The sequence below is a fragment of the Trachurus trachurus genome, assembly GCF_905171665.1.
Source record: "Trachurus trachurus genome assembly, chromosome: 4".
NCBI classification, from domain to species: Eukaryota; Metazoa; Chordata; class Actinopteri; order Carangiformes; family Carangidae; genus Trachurus; species Trachurus trachurus.
In genome coordinates this window covers 3520053-3539185 of record NC_139898.1, presented here as the reverse complement: position 1 = coordinate 3539185, position 19133 = coordinate 3520053, and the positions used below count along the sequence as shown (strand labels likewise).

At 40.8% G+C, this 19133-nt stretch overlaps 3 protein-coding genes across 3 annotated transcripts in view; all 3 read right to left on the bottom strand.

Moving 5' to 3' along the window:
- Nucleotides 1-753: 753 nt before the first annotated feature.
- Nucleotides 754-4827, bottom strand: LOC310984979 (vacuolar protein sorting-associated protein 4B-like). The gene is made up of 7 exons (XM_083970372.1): nucleotides 4636-4827; nucleotides 4393-4549; nucleotides 2687-2820; nucleotides 2513-2594; nucleotides 2197-2416; nucleotides 1005-1145; nucleotides 754-911 (listed from the first exon to the last, which is right to left on the bottom strand). The coding sequence occupies exons 1-7, from the start codon at nucleotides 4730-4732 to the stop codon at nucleotides 810-812; spliced, it is 933 nt and encodes a 310-aa protein (XP_083826498.1). The 5' UTR covers nucleotides 4733-4827; the 3' UTR covers nucleotides 754-809.
- A 2290-nt stretch (nucleotides 4828-7117) lies between these two features.
- Nucleotides 7118-14556, bottom strand: LOC310984978 (vacuolar protein sorting-associated protein 4B-like). The gene is made up of 11 exons (XM_083970371.1): nucleotides 14363-14556; nucleotides 12384-12495; nucleotides 11861-12011; nucleotides 11555-11610; nucleotides 10809-10928; nucleotides 10571-10727; nucleotides 10329-10477; nucleotides 9454-9535; nucleotides 8328-8547; nucleotides 7485-7625; nucleotides 7118-7398 (listed from the first exon to the last, which is right to left on the bottom strand). Exons 1-11 carry the CDS (start codon nucleotides 14381-14383, stop codon nucleotides 7297-7299), a joined length of 1311 nt encoding a protein of 436 aa, XP_083826497.1. The 5' UTR covers nucleotides 14384-14556; the 3' UTR covers nucleotides 7118-7296.
- Nucleotides 14557-15904: 1348 nt separating this feature from the next.
- The window catches only part of ankrd29 (ankyrin repeat domain 29), a gene marked incomplete at both ends in the record, with an annotated part of 5762 nt that continues 2533 nt past the window's right edge, over nucleotides 15905-19133 (bottom strand). Inside the window, 6 exons of the mRNA XM_083970046.1 lie at nucleotides 15905-15988; nucleotides 16076-16174; nucleotides 17006-17101; nucleotides 17790-17888; nucleotides 18690-18788; nucleotides 19071-19133. The exon at nucleotides 19071-19133 is cut by the window's right edge and continues 36 nt beyond it. Of these exons, the coding sequence (XP_083826172.1) occupies nucleotides 15905-15988; nucleotides 16076-16174; nucleotides 17006-17101; nucleotides 17790-17888; nucleotides 18690-18788; nucleotides 19071-19133 (540 nt within the window). The remainder of the gene's footprint in view (nucleotides 15989-16075; nucleotides 16175-17005; nucleotides 17102-17789; nucleotides 17889-18689; nucleotides 18789-19070) is intronic.

Sequence of the window (19133 nt, the reverse complement as noted above, 5' to 3'; positions counted from 1 at the left end):
AGTGCAAACAGCCACCGTACCTTTTACTCACGTAACCTCAGTAAAACCCCATAATATTCTTTGAAATAAAGGCAGCACAGTTTGAGTGTAATATATCTATAAATAGCTCAGAACACAACTGACTATTAGTGAAATGTGAATCAAAGTCACTATATATTAGGGGTGTGCCAAAAAATCGATTCACATAAGAATCGTAATTCTCATTTAATACGATTCAGAATCGATATAAAATGTCCCAAAATTGATTTTAAAAAATGAAACAAATCTGCAGGCTGTCGGCCTCCATTTCCTTAGAATTTAAAAGGCAGCATGTTTAACTGCACTATTCTTTTTAATAAAGAGGCACTTTTAATTTAGTTACTTATGTGATATAATAATATAATATATGTGATATTGCTTTTATGCAACAGTTTCAAAAATTCCATCTAAGCATGGATAAATGTTTAAAACCCAATAAATGTGAAAAAGACACTTTAGTCATTCTGTCTTGCAAAGCAGACTGGAGTAGATCATGAGGATCCTTTGCACACCGATAGACTGAAGCAGAAATCATTAGGACTCAAATCGTTTTGAATCAAGAATCGATTTTGAATCGAATCGTAGCCCCAAAAATCAGAATCGAATCGTGAGATAGTAAAAGATTCCCACCCCTACTATATATCACCATCACTATAATAGAAGGTACTGTATGTAGTGTTGGGAATGTGCATTTACCCACTAGACATTTAGAGACAGTTACTGGTTGTAACTTTGGTTCAATAGAAAAAAAAAATCAACAAGTACATAAAGAAATAAAAAACCTTACAGTGCTAGCCCTCTTGTCCAAAATCCTCAGTAAACTTCTGCAGCTTGTCCAGGTCCTCTGAGTTCACTGAGGGCTTGATCTCTGACAGGGACCTCTTCATGTCGGCCTGTGCAGAGGAGCACATGCTGATCACTCCGGGTTTATTAACACACATCAACATTTTTGGTAAAAATTTTAAAGTACATGTGAACCTTCTTACCATGGACACAATGGGCTCGAGAAGTTTGTCCCCAGGTACGTCCATCCATGTCATCTCTATCGCGTTGGGGTCTCCTGGTGAGCATGGAGTCAGGAGGTCTTCCACCACTACACCTGGGTTGTTGGACGTTGACCCCCGCACCTGAATTTATGAGTGTGTGTGTGTGTGTGTGTGTGTGTGTGTGTGTGTGTGTGTGTGTGTGCACAGAAAAAAGGAAAACGTTACAGTAAACTTACTGTTTACTGGGTGAGACAGAGAAACCAGTGTAATACACCTTTAGTTCATCACCAAAACAAAGAAGGATGAAGAGTCAACGTCTAACACTACAAATTAAACAACTGGAAGTAATAAATGCGTAAACGCAGCCAGCAAGATCATCAGTGGCACCCGCAGAGCCATCAGCATCGCTGGTGGAGAGAACCCCTCACGTCCCCCCCCCCCCCCCCCCCCCCCCCCCCCTGCCCTGGGCCTCCTGTTGTCCTCCTGGGTCAAGGAATAAAGGAAGGAATGATGAAGGGAAAGATGAGAGGAAAGAAGGAAGGAAAGCTAGAAGGAGGGAGGGAACAGATTGGGTCAAAAAGGAAGGAAGAAGTGGACTACAGGGACTACAGGCGGAAATTAGCAATTGTTGCTATAACCTGGCTCAGAGCATCTCTTCTTGTTTTACAAGATTCATGTTTTTTGTGCATTGTCCCGGTTTTAAATAAATAAATTCATTCATTCAAGTAAGGATGAAGGGAAGGAAGGAAGGGAAAAAGGATTGTTGAAAGAAGGAAGGATGGAGGAAGGGAACAGATTGGGTCAATTTGACCCAGAAGGACAACAGGAGGGTTAACACTGGCTACACTAAGGAATGATACTTTGCACTACAGCCGCTGATGTACATATTTTCCACAGCATTTTATTTATATCTATCATATCTATTTTAGGTGAGAGAGAAACGACTTTTCGATTATTCTGTATGTCTCAGACATATAGAGAATTGACAATAAAAATGTTTGAATCTTTGAAGTAGGTTAGTGCGGGATCAGTTTGCGGAGACTCGGATGGTTGAATGAGAATAGCAACAGCCAACTGTAAAAAATGAATGATATACAGTGATCTTATCTTGAGTGGTCTTATTTTGGAGCATCTTGAGGTTTGAGGACAGGGAGGACAACAAGCCCAGGTGAACTGTCCCCTGTGTTTTTACCTTTTTGAAGTGAGTGGCTGACTGAACTCTCCTGACAGGCTGCATGAGGGCGTCCCTGACGATGATGCTGATGTCGGCCCCGGAGTAGCCCTCCGTCTCCTTGCCCAGAGTGATGAAGTCTTCCTCCGTCAGGTCGTTGGGTGTGGATCCCAGGTGCAGTTTGAACATGAAGGAGCGGGCGTGCTCCTCAGGCAGAGGAATGTAGATCCGCTTTTCAAATCTAAGACACAGACAAAAGATTTAGTGGGACATATGAAGCATTTAACTTAATCCTGGACCACATGTGAGAGGTAGAGATTGTTTTATGGTTAATAACCTTCTCCTGATGGCAGAGTCCAATGTCCATGGTATACTTGTGGCTCCCAGCACCAGGATTCCCTCATTATCATTTCCAACACCTGAGAAGAGAATGACATAGAAACCATTAGACACAAGGTGCTACTAGCTTCTAGATCTGAGCTCATTGGTCAGGTGTCTCTCCTCGCTTCACCTTGCATCTGAACCAGGAACTCTGTCTTGGCCCGGCGTGTTGCCTCGCCCTCGTAACAGAGGAGGTCGATGTCATCCATGAAAATGATGGATGGCTTGTGTTCTCGGGCCGTACTGAACAGGTCCTTCACCAACCTGCAGAAACACAGAGGTGGAGAAGTGATGAATACTTTGTTTCTCATACAGTGCTGCTTGAAAGTCTGTAAACCCACTGAGTAGTTTAGATTTTTCTGTTGTTGTTTTTTTTTTACCATGACTTTCTTATTATTAATCACTAGTTTTTATATATAAAAAGTCAGGTTTATGTTAATCAATTCCATGTCCTTGTTTTAAGGAAACTGTGTGAGTAGCCAGCAGACTAGGTGATACATGGAATCAGAGTATGTGCAAAAGCAAGTGAAGCCCAGCTACACTGGTCAAATCAAGTAGGTAATAGACTCAGGTCAAACACATGTGGGTGATCAAGTGATCAATTAAGCAGACCAATGAAATGAAACATCCTCAGGAAAGGTTTTGACCAGCACTGATTAAAAGAGAGAAGAAACCAGCCAAACCACTGTTGTACCAAGATGTAAAACACACAGAGCCCAGTCCGGGGAAATCATCCCCTAAAGCAGGGGTTCTCAACTAGTCTCACTCTGGGCTCCACATGTTCCCATGGTCATTAAGTCGCGACCCACTTTTATAGAATTCAAACCAAGATTTTTTTTTTAAAGCCTTTAAAAACTCATTTTGCTCTTTATTGAGCAAAGTGCATTTCAGAACACATGAATGAAACTGAGGAGGACCATGACAACTGCATGTACGGAAGTGAATAAAAAAATATCAAACTGTACAAAATGGAGACCAACAAAACGATATATTTGACTTCTAATGCATCACTGCATTCAGAGCATGTTCACAAAAGTGAATAAATATCAAACTGCACAAAATAAAGACCCACAAAACAAAACAAGATTCACTGCATTCAGGCCACATTAATAAGAAACTGATATCTTTGCATTCAGAGCAAATAATAAGAAACCGAGGAGCATTACAACTGCATGTGTTCACGTGTCTCGTGCCTTTCAAAATAAGTTATTTTTCAAAATAAAAGACATGTCTAACATCAGATGTGCATTAAATATTATTTACTTTTTTGACCAGCTGTCCGCGACCCATCCAGAACGGGTCCGCGACCCACTTTTGGGTCCCGACCCACCAGTTGAGAACCACTGACCTAAAGATTCCAGCTCCATCCATCCCCTGTAAGACCAATCATCTACACATGTAGGACACTCAGCATCACTGCAACTCTGCCCTCAAGTGGACTGCCATCAAAACTTTCACCAAGAAGCATCAGAAGAAGAATAACTCAGGTAAAGGCCGACACACACATCAGCTCCAGAGAGCTGCAGACCTCTCTGGCAGCATCTAGGAGAAATGTATGTCTACAATCAGACAATGAATAGACATGGTATTAATGGGAGAGATGGTAGAAGAAAGCATCTGCTCTTAAGAAAGAACAAAGTTGCCTGTTTAAACTTTGCCAGAGATCACTTAGACAAACCAGAGACCTTCTGGATGTCCATTCTTTGGACAGATGAGTCCAAAATTGAATTATCTGGCCACAATCACAGGCACCATGTTTGGAGGGTTCACACACTTTTAAGCAGCTCTGTCTGTCCATCATGTCAGCATCATGTAGAGGACGATCCCTGGCCTCACTTTTCATTTTCCCCCAACCACTTGGACACGAGATCGGAGGAGGAGATGGAGAAGAAGGTGGAGTTGTTGGCTTCTGTGGCCACAGCTTTGGCCAGGTAGGACTTCCCTGTTCCTGGGGGGCCAAAGAGAAGGATCCCCCGCCACGGTGTCCGCTTTCCTGCACAAACAGTTATTGTGTTATTATCACATCCTGTTCACACCAACACACTCACACATCAGGGATTCAGCTGCAGGTTTACACACCTGTACATTGGATTGGCAGGATGACAGCCTCCTTTAAGGCTGCTTTGGCTCCTTCCAGTCCAGCGACATCATCCCACTTAATGTTTGGCTTTTCCATGACGATGGCTGATGGGCGAGTGACACAAAAACTTTACACACTGAAACTCTTCGTACTTTCTGTTAAGTTAGACTGTGATACATTGTTCACCGGCTCTGTCTGATAAACACGCCCTGTGGTGCAGTTCCGCATGGTTACGTATTTCCGGTAAAAACATGGATTGATTGATGTCTGCAGTAGCCAATCGCGTTGAACGAGAGAGAACCATCAACTGAGACTGTCTGCAGCTGTGGAGGAAACCAGCTCCACGGCGTCACGTTATTTTATACTGGTTGACTAAAGTCAGAGACGTGCATATAAGGCCTTTGCTAAAGTCGTAATTTACGAGAATAAAGTCGTAAATTTAAGAGAAAGGCTACTATCTTGTGAATTTTTTCATTTCAAAATTCATGGATGTGGACAGCTCTTGTGTTTTTTATGGGCATAACCTACTGATGAAACTTAAACCATCTGTTTTTTGAATGTAATGTCAATGCAATTTTGGTTGTGTTCTATTCACCCATGTTAACATGTCATACTGTTTTTCCCTGAAAGATGTTGAAAATAAGAAGAACAAGTGCCTAGACGAACAACACAACAGAGACACAAGACATACAATAATTTATAAAACTACATAGGCTATTCGATATCAAAAATTGAAATATGTCCCAATTTAATATCTGTAATTTTAAAGCTGGAAAATGATAGGATTTTCTTTAGCCAAATTGTTTCCTAAATAATATCTTGCTAAAATGATTTTCAAATTCACTATGTATTTTTCCATTACAGGATAAATCTGGGTTGGTGATAATAAGAAGTATATCTTACTTCTGTGGAGGACTTCTCCACATACACTGGACACCTCTGATGAGATGAGTGGAGGTGAAACGGGGACAAAACGATGGAAACAGTTTGGACTGAGAGCATGTAGAGTGTTGGAGCCTAGAGCTATAGTAGCCGCTGTGCTAGTGTTGTAGTCAAGACCTCTTAACCCAAGACCAGAGCAAACCAAGACCATACCAAGACCAAACCAATATTAAGTATTATGAGTACCAGTTCTCATAATAATCATGACTGAGGCTTGATATTTACACTATTCCTCAGCTAAAAAGAAAAGATGATTTTGATATAAAATCTAAACTATATTTAATTGAAACAAAGTTTTGATTGAACAGAAGAACAGCACTGAACCTGCTGAAGTCTCCTGCTTTTGACACTGGTTTGACAGATTGTTGCACACAATTTTAATTAGCTTAAAGTTATTGAATAAACCAAAGTGAGCAAGTGGCAGAGAGACATTTGTGGTTTAAAAAAAGTCACTGCAGCTGTGGTCTTGACTGGTCTTGAGACTTTCATGATTTACCCTGCAATCAAATAAAACATGTATGACACTTAACTAAGAGATGTATTTTAACTATGAAATACTGTATATTCACAAAGATTACAATGACTCCTGTTTGGTTTCTTGTTGTTTATTTAACCCTGAGACATTAGTTCACAGAACATGTCATATAAGATACAACAAAAGTGCAAACAGCCACCGTACCTTTTACTCATGTAACCTCAGTAAACCCCATAATATTCTTTTAAATAAAGGCAGCACAGTTTGGATGTACTATATCTATTAAGAGCTCAGAACACAACTGACTATTTAAGTCTGAAAGTTAAAAGTAGAACCTGTATAGGTGTAGAGACACAGCAGATCAATATTCATGCAGATAGATTCAACATTACTGCTTTTAAAGGCAGCGTTGCACAATATGATGGTAAGATTCAGTTACCATAGAAACCCAGAAACCTCTCTTTGAAGCTGCTAATTAAAGGTTTGTGTGTAGTCCATGTTTTGTTTTGTTTTACTGATGCAGCCTCCCACCCAAATGTGATGATAACTTCATATTTCACCACTTCAGTTTTGTATGTGTGCAATAAAAACCAGTAAAATGTTGTCACATGTTTTAAATGTTATAGTACAACTTCAAAAAAGCTGTGCTCCTCATATCACTATAATAGGAGGTATATAGTGTTGAAAGGTGCATTTACCCACTGTCCATTTACAGACAGATAGTTTTCTTTAATAAAAAAAAAGAGTTCAATAGAAAAAAATCAACAAGTACGTAAAGAAAAACAAAAACACATACAAATGTGTAAACATGAACCAAAGTGGATTGACATGTTAGTGACAAAAAGTATTGAAATCATTGATTAATAGTTTAGTTATCAGAAAACAAGAGTGATTGATTAAGATTTAGATCAGTGATTAATCATTTTAAGTTGTAATAAAGCCCTAATTGTAGTAAACCACTGATAATATATATATATATATATATATATATATATATATATATATATATATATATATATATATATATATATATATATATATATATATATATATATATATATATATATATATATATGATACAGTTTACATTGTTCCCACTGCAACATGTACTCTGGTCATTTTTGACAATCAGACTAAGAAACGTTGGACTACAGTAACAGACCAAAAGTTTCACTGATTCATTTAAAACCCATAACTGATAGTAAAAAGAACTGTAGTCTGACTCAGTGTGTGTTTAACAGTGCTAGCCCTCTTGTCCAAAATCCTCAGTAAACTTCTGCAGCTTGTCCAGGTCCTCTGAGTTCACTGAGGGCTTGGTCTTTGTCAGGGACCTCTTCATGTCGGCCTGTACAAGAGGAACACATGCTGATCAATCCGATTTATTAACACACATCAAAACTTTTGTCGAAGTTTAAAAGAGTCTTTTCTTACCATGGACACAATGGGTTCGAGAAGTTTGTCCCCAGGTACGTCCATCCATGTCATCTCTATGGCGTTGGGGTCTCCTGGTGAGCATGGAGTCAGGAGGTCTTCCACCACTACACCTGGGTTGTTGGACGTTGACCCCCGGACCTAAATTTGTGTGTGTGTGTGTGTTGACACAGAAAAAAAAGAAAACTTAAAGTGATCTTATCATCATTGTTAGCTGGATGAGACAGACAGACCAGTTTAATGCGCAAAAACAGTTTCTGCCTCCCAGTTCCACTTGTATACATAAAGGTTCTGTGTACATGTCGTAATGTGGACGGAAAAAATGTCTTAACAGCACAACACATTACTATATATGTTTCCATAAAGTTGCTTATTTACACCTCCAGCTCTGATGTTGGTCTACCCATGCCCACCGCTGCTGAAAAGTGGGTTTTTCAAGCTTTTCCTCTCTAAAAAACTGCAGCTGCAACCAAACGCCAACTCCAAGAAAGATTAAGGGTCAAGGTCTAAAACTAAAAACCAAAACATCGTAAATAAAAGTTGGTTCATGGGGGATTAGTTAGTGGAGACTGGGATGGGTTCGTACTGTGGTGTGCTTTATGAAATTACGAAATTATGTACTTGAATGTGTGATGTGTGAAGTACAGTTACTGCTATTATTATATGTTTTTCTATCCTTGAAATGTTTTTTATTGTGTCATTATGTGTTCTGATGCTGTGAGACATGCCTATGGTGGTGAAACCAAAGAGGAATTTCCACTCTGTGGATAATAAAGTTTTCGTATCGTATCGTATCGTATGGGTGAATGAAAATGGTGACACCAACTGTCCCTGTGTTTTTACCTTTTTGAAGTGAGTGGCTGACTGAACTCTCCTGACAGGCTGCATGAGGGCGTCCCTGACGATGATGCTGATGTCGGCCCCGGAGTAGCCCTCCGTCTCCTTGCCCAGAGTGACAAAGTCTGCCTCCGACAGGTCGTTGGGTGTGGATCCCAGGTGCAGTTTGAACATGAAGGAGCGGGCGTTGTCTTCAGGCAGAGGAATGTAGATCCGCTTTTCAAACCTAAGACACAGAGAAAAGATTCAGTTGGATATATGAGGTATTTATTATTATTATTATTATTCATTCAATTTATATAGCACTTTTCAATGACCCAAAGACGCTTTCATTCATACCACATTCACACCGGTGGTGGTAAACTACGTGTGTAGCCACAGCTGCCCTGGGGCATGCTGACGAAAGCGTGGCTGCACAATTTAAAGGGATAGTTCAACATTTTGGCAGTGCCATAATCCCTATAGTTTTAGGAGTAGGTTTGTTACCTTTATCTGTCGGTGTAAGCTGTTTTTAGAACGGTGAAGCAGAGCTGCGAGCTGCTCAGAGCTACGCTACGGAGGGTAATGGGATTTCTTGGTTTCCCTCATCAAACTCATCAAATACACAATCCAACAACTCCAAAACACTCTGGTGGACAAGTTGTGACCTGCACATTCACCACGCTATGAGATAATAATGGAACGTTACGAAACAGAGTTGTTTTTGAGGCAAATGCATAGACTGCTTGCAGAAAAACTGTCCTCGAGAGGAAGGCACATCAGCAGTTTTGCATGAATTTACCTTGAAAACAACTACGTTCCGTTATTATCTCATAGCGTGGTGAATGTGCAGGTCACAACTTGTCCATGGGAGCATTTTGGAGTTGGTGGATTGTGTATTTGACAAGTTTGATGAGGGAAACCAAGAAATCCCATTAGCCTCCGTAGCGTAGCTCTGAGCAGCTCGCGGCTCTGCTCCGCCGTTCTAAAAATAGCTTGCACCGACAATTAAAGGTAACAAACCTACTCCTAAAACTACAGGGATTATGGCAATGGGCCAATTTGCCAAAATGTTGAACTATCCCTTTAATTTCTTAATCCTGGACCACATGTGAAAGGTGATCAGGTAGAGATTATTTATATGGTTAATAACCTTCTCCTGATGGCAGAGTCCAATGTCCATGGTATATTTGTGGCTCCCAGGACCAGGATTCCCTCATTGTCATTTCCAACACCTGAGAAGAGAATGACATTTTAATATACCGGTAAGTTTTACCCTCCTCATCTTTGTGTTATCCTATCTTCCTTGCAATATCCCCACTGTTGTTTTCCCATGGGAACCCACCGGAGTTTCAACTCTCGCAGGACAACCCAAATGGGAAAACAGTAGAACTAGGGAGATGTCAGTTCCTGTAAGGTGTGAAAGACAGAGCTCCTACTAGACCAAAAGGCCATTTGAAGACCCCTGAGAGGTGGTACCTAAAGTATAAATGTAGATGTTTCTCTGTGCTCTGGGTCTCACAAAGGTCTGACTGACTGAGGACTGACCTTTCCTTGCAAGGAAATAAAGACTTGTCAGCTGGCAGAAGTCTATGTCATTATTCACCAGCAACAGAGAATTTCCACAATATCCACCTTTTTCCGAACGTCAAAAACGTAAGCCGGTTTTGCTCTTCCGGTGGAATTTTATGTTTACGTTTCCATGGTTTCGGCAGTCGTGGTAAATGCATGGATTTTTTTCCCAATGAAAATCTGTAAAACGCACAAATCATCACACCAGCTATTAACAATGGATATCACACAATTGACATCTGTGTTAAAAGCCAGCATTAATAGATCCATGCGTTTACCACAACTATGACAATGACTGAACCATGGAAACGTAAATGTACAATTCCACCGGAAATGCAAAACCGGCTTCCGGTTTTGACCATAGATAACGTTTGGAAACTTGTGGATAGAACCATTAGAAAGATGGTGTTAGCTTCCAGATCGAAGCTCAGGTGTCAGCTGTCTCTCCTTGCTCACCTTGCATCTGAACCAGGAACTCTGTTTTGATCCGGCGTGCTGCCTCGCTCTCGTTCTCACTCCTGGAGCCACAGAGGGAGTCGATCTCATCAATGAAAATGATGGATGGCTTGTGTTCTCGAGCCATAGTGAACAGGCTCTTCACCAACCTGCAGAAACACAGAGGTGGAGAAGTGATGAATATTTTACTTCTCATACTTCCATCATGTCAGCACCGTGTAGAGGACGATCCCTGGCCTCACTTTTCACTTTCCCCCAACCACTTGGACACGAGATCGGAGGAGGAGATGGAGAAGAAGGTGGAGTTGTTGGCTTCTGTGGCCACAGCTTTGGCCAGGTAGGACTTCCCTGTTCCTGGGGGGCCGAAGAGAAGGATCCCCCGCCACGGTGTCCGCTTTCCTGCACAAACAGTTATTGTGTTATCACGACCTGTTCACACCAACACACTCACATCAGGGATTCAACTGCAGGTTTACACACCTGTGAACAGATGAGGGAATTTGATTGGCAGGATGACAGCCTCCTTTAAAGCTTCTTTGGCTCCTTCCAGTCCAGCGACATCATCCCACTTAATGTTTGGCTTTTCCATGACGATGGCACCTGTGATGGGCGAGTGACACAAAAACTTAATATATGAAGGACTTTCTGTCACATACACCGGACGGCGGACACCAAGGTGATGAGTGGAGGTCAAACGGTCACACACGCCCCCACACACACACATGCAAGCGTGCACATGCGCGCGCACACACACACACACACACACTACAATGGGTATAGACTGTAATCTTAATATTAATTTAGAGCTCTACATTTGCACTTTAACTTATTTTATGGTATGTCCTTGTGTTGTCTGTGCTCTGTGTTGGTTTGTGCTCTTGTGGATGAATGGAAGTGTGGTTGTTCTCTGTTATTTATGATGAGCTACCTGACATTTGAATTTCCTTTCGGGGATGAATAAAGTTCACTCTACTCTAAACGATGGAAACAGTTTGTTATGTTTGGGGTCACAGAGGAGACGTCATATCTTTCAGGCACTTTACTCACAGGACTGTAACACTCTGTGTACACAGACTTCATTGTCCTCTCTCTTTCTTCTGCTCTCCTACCCGTACTCACTCACACAGCCCAACCTATGGTGTGGAGGTCTCATTACCACAGCAGTTCACTGCAAGCTTGTAAACACAACAGGGTCTTTAAGATTAAACAAATGCTGTGTCACTTACCTGACAGTTGGTTTGAGAACTTCTTCTTCTCTTTGTCCTCCTCATCACTTTCACTCCTGAAGTTCAATAAAAACAGATCAGATCATGGTCAATTCACACATGCACACAGGATTGGTGGATGGTGGCCATATATATCTATTTAAGACCATGACTGTGAGAACTGAAAACACTTCTGAGGTCTCTCTGCAGTGACATTTTGGGATGATCTGTGTGTGTAAGCAGTGTGAGATGTTCTTCTCCAACACGCCTGCACCTCACACATTTGGATGGTTTGTATGGTATCAATGTCTTACTCATCAGTCTCACCCTTTGTCATCAGCCTGGGACTCTTTGACGGGTTTGGCTGGAGGAGCGCTCTCTTTTTTCTTCAGGTAGCTCTTCAGCTGCTCGGCTCTTTCCAGGTAATCGGCACACTTGGCCCTGATGCTCTGCTTTGCCTTCTCCCCCTGGGCCTCATCTGCACAAGCAACAACACCATAAACCTTCGTTTTTCACTCTTACATCTACAGTGCTGTGAAAAAGTATTAACCCAAGTAAATATAAAATGCAATTTTTAAATGACAATTTCATCCATAAGGGGGGGAAAAAAGCTATCCCAACCTACCTGGCCCTATGTGAAAAAGTCATCGCCCCCCCTTGTTAAATCATGAACTAACTGTGATAAACCTTTTTTTTTTTTTTCTTCGCTGTCCACACCAGTGAAATTGAACTCAGCTGCTCTGGTCCTAATTGACTCAGATCATGGAGATAGAAAGAAAAGAAGTGAAGTGTAACAGTAGCCTATATATTATAACAAGAATGCTGTGAAATTCAGGGTCGTGTTCCTCACACTTTATGACGTGAAGGAAGTACTGTATTGCATGTTGATAACATCTGAGGGCCTCCTCGTAGTTCTTGGCTTTGTCCTCCTCTGAAGCTTTGTTGGCCAGATCGATCGCTTTCTGTGAACGACACACAGCATGGAAGGGAAAACGTCAGGGTACAACATTCTAGTTAAGAACACTGGTATCAATGGTTCATAATACTAATGATACAAACAATAAATAAATTCCCTGTGATGTCTGGCAAAGCAGATCATTCGGGGAAGGAATAACTGAGACAGAGCCCGACACCAAACCTGCTGCAGCCATGCTCAAGTCTGTGTTTCAGCTTGCAATGCTTACACTCAATTAATTATTTGTTTTCATTTCAGAGTTGCCTGACTGAACTGTGATTATGCCTCCTATCTGATAATAACATTGTTATAAATGGTCTGATGGTTTGAACCCCACAGATCAGGCATCCTCCAAAAGGTCACAAGAAACATCTGAAGGGTTGTGAGATGATAAATGAACAAGTAAAGAAAAAAACTTACTATTACACAAATTTACATTTGTGTAATAGTACATCTGGACTGAACAAATGATGTGTGATTTGAACCACGAAGCAATCTGAGAGAATTAAATCAGTCTTTGGCCTCTGGGACATCTGACATATTACATAGTCCAGTGGTTCTCAACTGGTGGGTCGGGACCCAAAAGTGGGTCGTGGACCCGTTCTGGATGGGTCGCGGACAGCTGGTCAAAAAAGTAAATAATATTTAATGCACATCTGATGTTGGACATGTCTTTTATTTTGAAAAATAACTTATATTGAAAGGCACACGTCACGTGAACACATGCAGTTGTAATGGTCCTCCTCAGTTTCTTATTTGCTCTGAATGCAAAGATATTACTTTCTTATTAATGTGGCCTGAATGCAGTGAATCTTGTTTTGTTTTGTGGGTCTTTATTTTGTGCAATTTGATATTTATTCACTTTTGTCAACATGCTCTGAATGCAGAGATGCATTAGAAGTCAAATATATCATTTTGTTGGTCTCCATTTTGTGCAGTTTGATATTTTTTTATTCACTTCCGTACATACAGTTGTCATGGTCCTCCTCAGTTTCATTCATGTGCTCTGAAATGCACTTTGCTCAATAAAGAGCAAAATGAGTTTTTAAAGGCTTTAAAAAAAAAAAAAAATCTTAGTAATTCTATAAAAGTGGGTCGCGACTAATGACCATGGGAAAATGTGGATCCCAGAGTGAGACTAGTTGAGAACCCCTGACATAGCCTATTTAATGACACATCCAATACATGTCTAGCCCATACAAATAAGAATGTTTATGTATGTGTGTATATTTATTTATTACCATAGACAAATGTTACATATATCCATTTAAAGCCCATAAACAAAGTTCAAAGATCTGAGATCAAGTTAATGTAAACAACATAAACTTTCAAATAAACTTACATTTGGTTGCAACATGATATAGGCTACTACAAGATAAAAATCCATGTTTCATAAATGTTACTTTAATGATGTATTCTATTTGTGATAATAACACATCTGCTTCTGTGAAATGCAGCATTTAGCAGCACCACTCATGATACAGGAACGTAGCTGTCTGTCACATCTCTGTGCGGACTGACGGGAACCAGGAACAAAGTGTGTCAGAGGAACATATAGTTCCCACAGAACTGTTGTGAAGCAGAAAATACTTTTACTTTAGTCCACTACATGAGTAGCCTACATGTACTCAGATGCTTTTCAAAGGAAAGAAGAACAACTAAAAGTATTTTTCGCAACTTGGCAATACAAATATAGCTGGTTCTTAGAACTTGCCATTAATAAAAACCATTAAACATAATTCATTACATACAAGTAAGCAGCTGGGAAAGAGGTTTACACGTAGGAAGGTGGTCGGTGTTGACTAATTTAAAGCGAGTGAAACTATTTGAGACAATGTTATGTAACAGCAGCTTTGACAGGAACTGTCACTCACCTGTAAGTTCCCTCCAGCCATGGTAGGCTGCCGTAAGTCAACCAAGTTGTAGATAAAACTGTAAACAAACGGCCTCTGCTCTCTTCTCTGTCAGCTGTTAGTTAAATGTCATTCTGTAACAACTTTAGTAGGAAAACATCGTGAATGTTTGTTTCTCTTCCGCTTCAGGAAAAAGTCTGACGGTCACTTCCGCGGTGGTCACGTGACAACGTTGTCAAAACAACTGCTGGGTTTTTTTATTCGAAGTTTCATCAACATTCTGAAGGCAACTGAAACGACTCGAGGAGTTCTAGACAGATGGAAACTTTTCAAATTAATCATTTTACTTTTCAAAAAGAGTCGGAAATAACTTCAACCAGTCTACAGGTGAGTTACACCTGACTAGACCCATGTACTGTGGACTAGTACTGACCTCTAGTGAGCACTAGTGGAACTACAGCATGTTGTCACTGCTGTACAATAGTAGGCTATGTCACCTATGTATGTCACCCTTGTCTGTATATTTTTCCTTTATTGAAAAAGACAAAAATACAAACAGTACAAGTAGCCTAAAACAGGAAATAACAGATGGGCTAGAGGAAACCTTACATTACATAAAAGGTCTATGGGTAAGATATTTAATGTTTTTATAGCCTTTTGATTAGTTAAATTTTAACTAATCAAAAGGTTTTATATAGTTAAAATTTAACTAATCAAAAGGCTATAAAAACATAAGGCCCTAACTAAGCTCAATTTCTTTCAAAACAATGGGTTTTCTTTCTAAATTTACTGTTGCGTATAAAGAATTTTGCCAAAAATAAAATCAAATTCATTCAGTAGCCTAACATATTCCTTCCTTTTCAGAATAATCATGGAAACAACATTTTCCTGTAGTAGAAAGAAATATTTGGTGAGATGATCAATAATTAATCTGCTGAGGTCTCTGCCCATAGTTTTTTGGTGTAAGGACAGTGATACAATAGAACAGTTTCTGGATGTAGATTGCAAAAAGAGCAATTCGTGTTAATGTCTTTTTTAAATTTCTGCATATGTGGATAATTTTGGACGATACCTCCCTAACCTAATTTACAATTAAAAATGTATAGGGGAGCATCCAAACTTTCTTCCAATCAATGTTATTAATCTGTGTCTGCATGTTGTCTACCTCAATCCTCATCCAGTGAACAAATACACACACTGCCAGTCCTGCATTCATTAACAAACTTACACTTTATTACATTTATTAAAAAGGCAAATAATTAGTGTGCAAAATATCTAGAAATCTTACAACACCTGGGGGTAAAGAAAAATAATTTACTGTGGAACAGCAGCTTAAAGGAGACATACATAGATAGATGAGGAGGACAGATGCAGTTTGGTTGCACATTGTGTTGCTGAGTATTTAGTCGAGGTTTATTCAACATATGACAGCAATCAGAAGCAAGCACCACATACAGTACAGGTTGTGTTTGAGTAGAGTCGACAGTGTGTTGTTGCTTTATTTTTCCCCTCACATCAGTGCAGTACAGGCAGGCAGGAAGAAGACGGGGGCATGGGTTGTCATCAGCTGTCTCCGTTCAAGAGTTTTGGACGTAAAACTTTTAGGATGCGTTCGCTCTTAGTTAGATCTGCAGGGAGTTCATTATTCTGTAAAACACACGCGAGAAAAAGTGAATGAGCTGAAGTTTCTCACTCTTGTCTGTCTATCGTCTGTCAGATCTAAATGTGCCGTACCCTGTTTGGTTGCATGGGGTCGGCGTTGGCCCCGAGCAGCAGCACTATAGTTCGCTGATCTCCACCCATGACTGCAGCATGAAGGGCAGTGGAGCCGTTCTGGAGACATCACATAAACACGTGTTCACAAGTCTTATTGTAAAAAGTGTACCCCCCAAAACTCCCCATGTGAACCCCATCCCCTCAATCTGAAAATAATGCAAAAGTGCTGAATTCTCTGTTTGCTTATACATCTTCTCAAAATCTAGCACTGCAGGATTAGGAATTGGGCTGAACCATATCCAACAATTGGAAAGGTAGTTTTTGCTTTTTCAAATTTTCACTGAAAAAAGAAAAATAAAAGATTTGTAGTAGTTACCAGACTCAGACTAGGTTTAAATCAGAGTAGGTTTCAGCTCCTAAAATCCAGAAGGCGCTACTGTGTCCCCCTGGCCAAAGGTGCTTTCAAAAAGTTTTTTGTCCCAAATGCCGTTAACATCCTCAACTTAAAGAAGTGACCAACCCAGAGACATTTGTGGAACTGCTCTGCTTCCTTTTCTTATTTCCTGCTGTAATCCCCACTGTTGTTGTGGTTTTTAGATTTTGTTCTTCAGTGTAATTCATGCTGTTTTGTTTTGCTTGGTGAGCCGAAGGCAATTTTCCACCCCAGGTGGACAATAAAGATTTATTAAATTTATTCCATTGGGTCTTGTACCAAACAAACATGTCCCTTTATGTCTGCAGAATATTATTTGCAGACTGGGATGACTCTATAGCACCAGATGCTATTTCAGTAGGTTCAATAATTATTCAAGTTATAAATATAGATTTACAAAATATGTGTATTCTCCAGACATGACAGTGATATGATGCTTTTCATCCAACTCCTGGCTAAAAAGCAGCTACAGTCATTTGGACAGACAGTCCACAGAAAATGATGGTGTCCTCTACCTTGAGAAGGCCGAGCGAGGGAGAAAATTTGAGGAGCTCCTCGATGACACTGTTGTGTCCCTTCAGAGCTGCTTTGAACAGCGCTGTGGATCCATCCTCAAGAGTCAGAGAAGAAAACATTGCTGTTATTCTTCAATGATCGGCATAATCTGTACTGTCCACTCTTACATACTACCTGATGAGAATCTAGCTCTAATTTTGTTTCTACCAAGTCATGAAGGAAATATCTGGGTCTTTAGCAGCTGAATGATCTGCAGGTCACTGGTGAACAGCTCCATCACAACAACAGATAAAGCCTGTGTATCAGTAAATGAACTGACCTTAGAGTTATAGTTCTGGTTATTTCATGTGTGTAGTAAATACAGTTACTCTACGGTTGTGTATGTATATGCATGTCCAAAGAACAGCCCTCTTCTTTGAACACACATATACAATAACATACAATGTTGGGAATACAGACGATACATTGTACACTTCAACTGATATTAGCTTTTGTCAGTGGGCGTTTTGTAAAAGTGCCTAAAACATGTTTTTGTGGATGAGCTCATCCACAGCAGCAGACGCTGGGCGCCGATCCAAAGCTACAGCAGGCAAGACACTGTCTACTCACACAACCCCACCTCAATAAGATAAGCTATCATTTAAAGTGGAGACTGTTACATCATTAACAGTTATTTAACATTACATATTCAAACCTTTTGGGTTTGAGGTGACTAATGATATTGATAAATAAACCCTAAATGTGCATTTTATGTACTTGAATGACTGTAAATGAACAATGTACTTGTCTGTCAGCATCCCGATCCGCACCACGTAGGAGCAGCACCTTCACCACCTCACTGTGACCCATCTGAGCTGCCATCCACAGGGGGGCAGTGCCATCCTGGAGGATGAGGAGGGGGTAAGAACAAGGCAGTGAGAGGAAACAAAGGGCCCGTCCCATTTCTCCACACTTGGCTCAGTGCGCTTGGTTACGCACACACTTTGGTGATGTTTTGCCGGCGATCGTATACAGTATTTACATACAGTGTGCAAGCATGTATTAAGTGGCCAAGCGTGTGGGGGGCTATTTAAAAGCAATCGGGACATACTTGACAAGTGCAGCCTGTGCCATAAGCACACTAACACAACTACAACACACACAGCACAGCAACAGTTTTAATAAACAGTGCTGTTGGACCACAGTCTCATCTACTCCTAAAGTGACTCTATGCGCAAGATCCAAATCATAAATGTGTAAGCCCAACTCCGTAAGTAAATTAAACAAACAAGAAAAACGATCATGAACAGAGAAAATGAAACAGAGCATGATGAATATAAAATATGACATTAAAAAGTCATAATTATGAAATAGAAAGTTAATTTCATTTTATTGAGATTCATTCAATTGCATTTCCTAAACGTGGCTTGTGGCTCCCAGTGACGGTCGGTGTGGGTGAAGTGCAAATCAAGCGCGCTGCACTTTAGGTCGTTGGAGAAACGGGACACACTTGCGCACTGACACTAAGCCCATGAACGCGCACGCCAAGTGCCCAAGTGTGTAAGTGTGATCGAGTGTGCATATTGGGACAGGCCCAAAGTCCCAAGGTGGATGCAGGCGTGAGATGGAGACCCAGGGGATGTGAGAGAGGAGAATGTGTAACTTTCTCTTTCAAATCCTTCAATATGCACAAGAGGGCCTTACCTCCCTCCCCTGGTTAACCTTGGCCCCCGATGCAAGCAGCTGACGAATCACAGTCACATGACCCTCCTGTGCAGCAAGAAACAGAGCGGTGGCGCCATCCTGAAATATAAAAGAATCATCTCTACACTTGAATACATGTTCACACTTTGTGTTTTTATAACAAACAGAACAGACTATATCGCTGCTAATTGACTAATGTAGGGTTTTGCTGTCGGGATGTTTTCCCACACTGAGGTGGGTCATTCATCCTGCTAAGTGTCAGACATGTCTGACTCAGCGGGCTGCAGAAACTGGAGAGGCTGGATTCCAGCTGCTGGGACTATTGTGTGTCAGGGGAGAGGGAGGAGGGGTGAGGGTGGGGGTTGGGGTGTGAAGACTCACATTCAGCTGGTCGTGAACATTGGCTCCATTTTTCAGCAGGGCGTCCACCACCTTGGAGTGTCC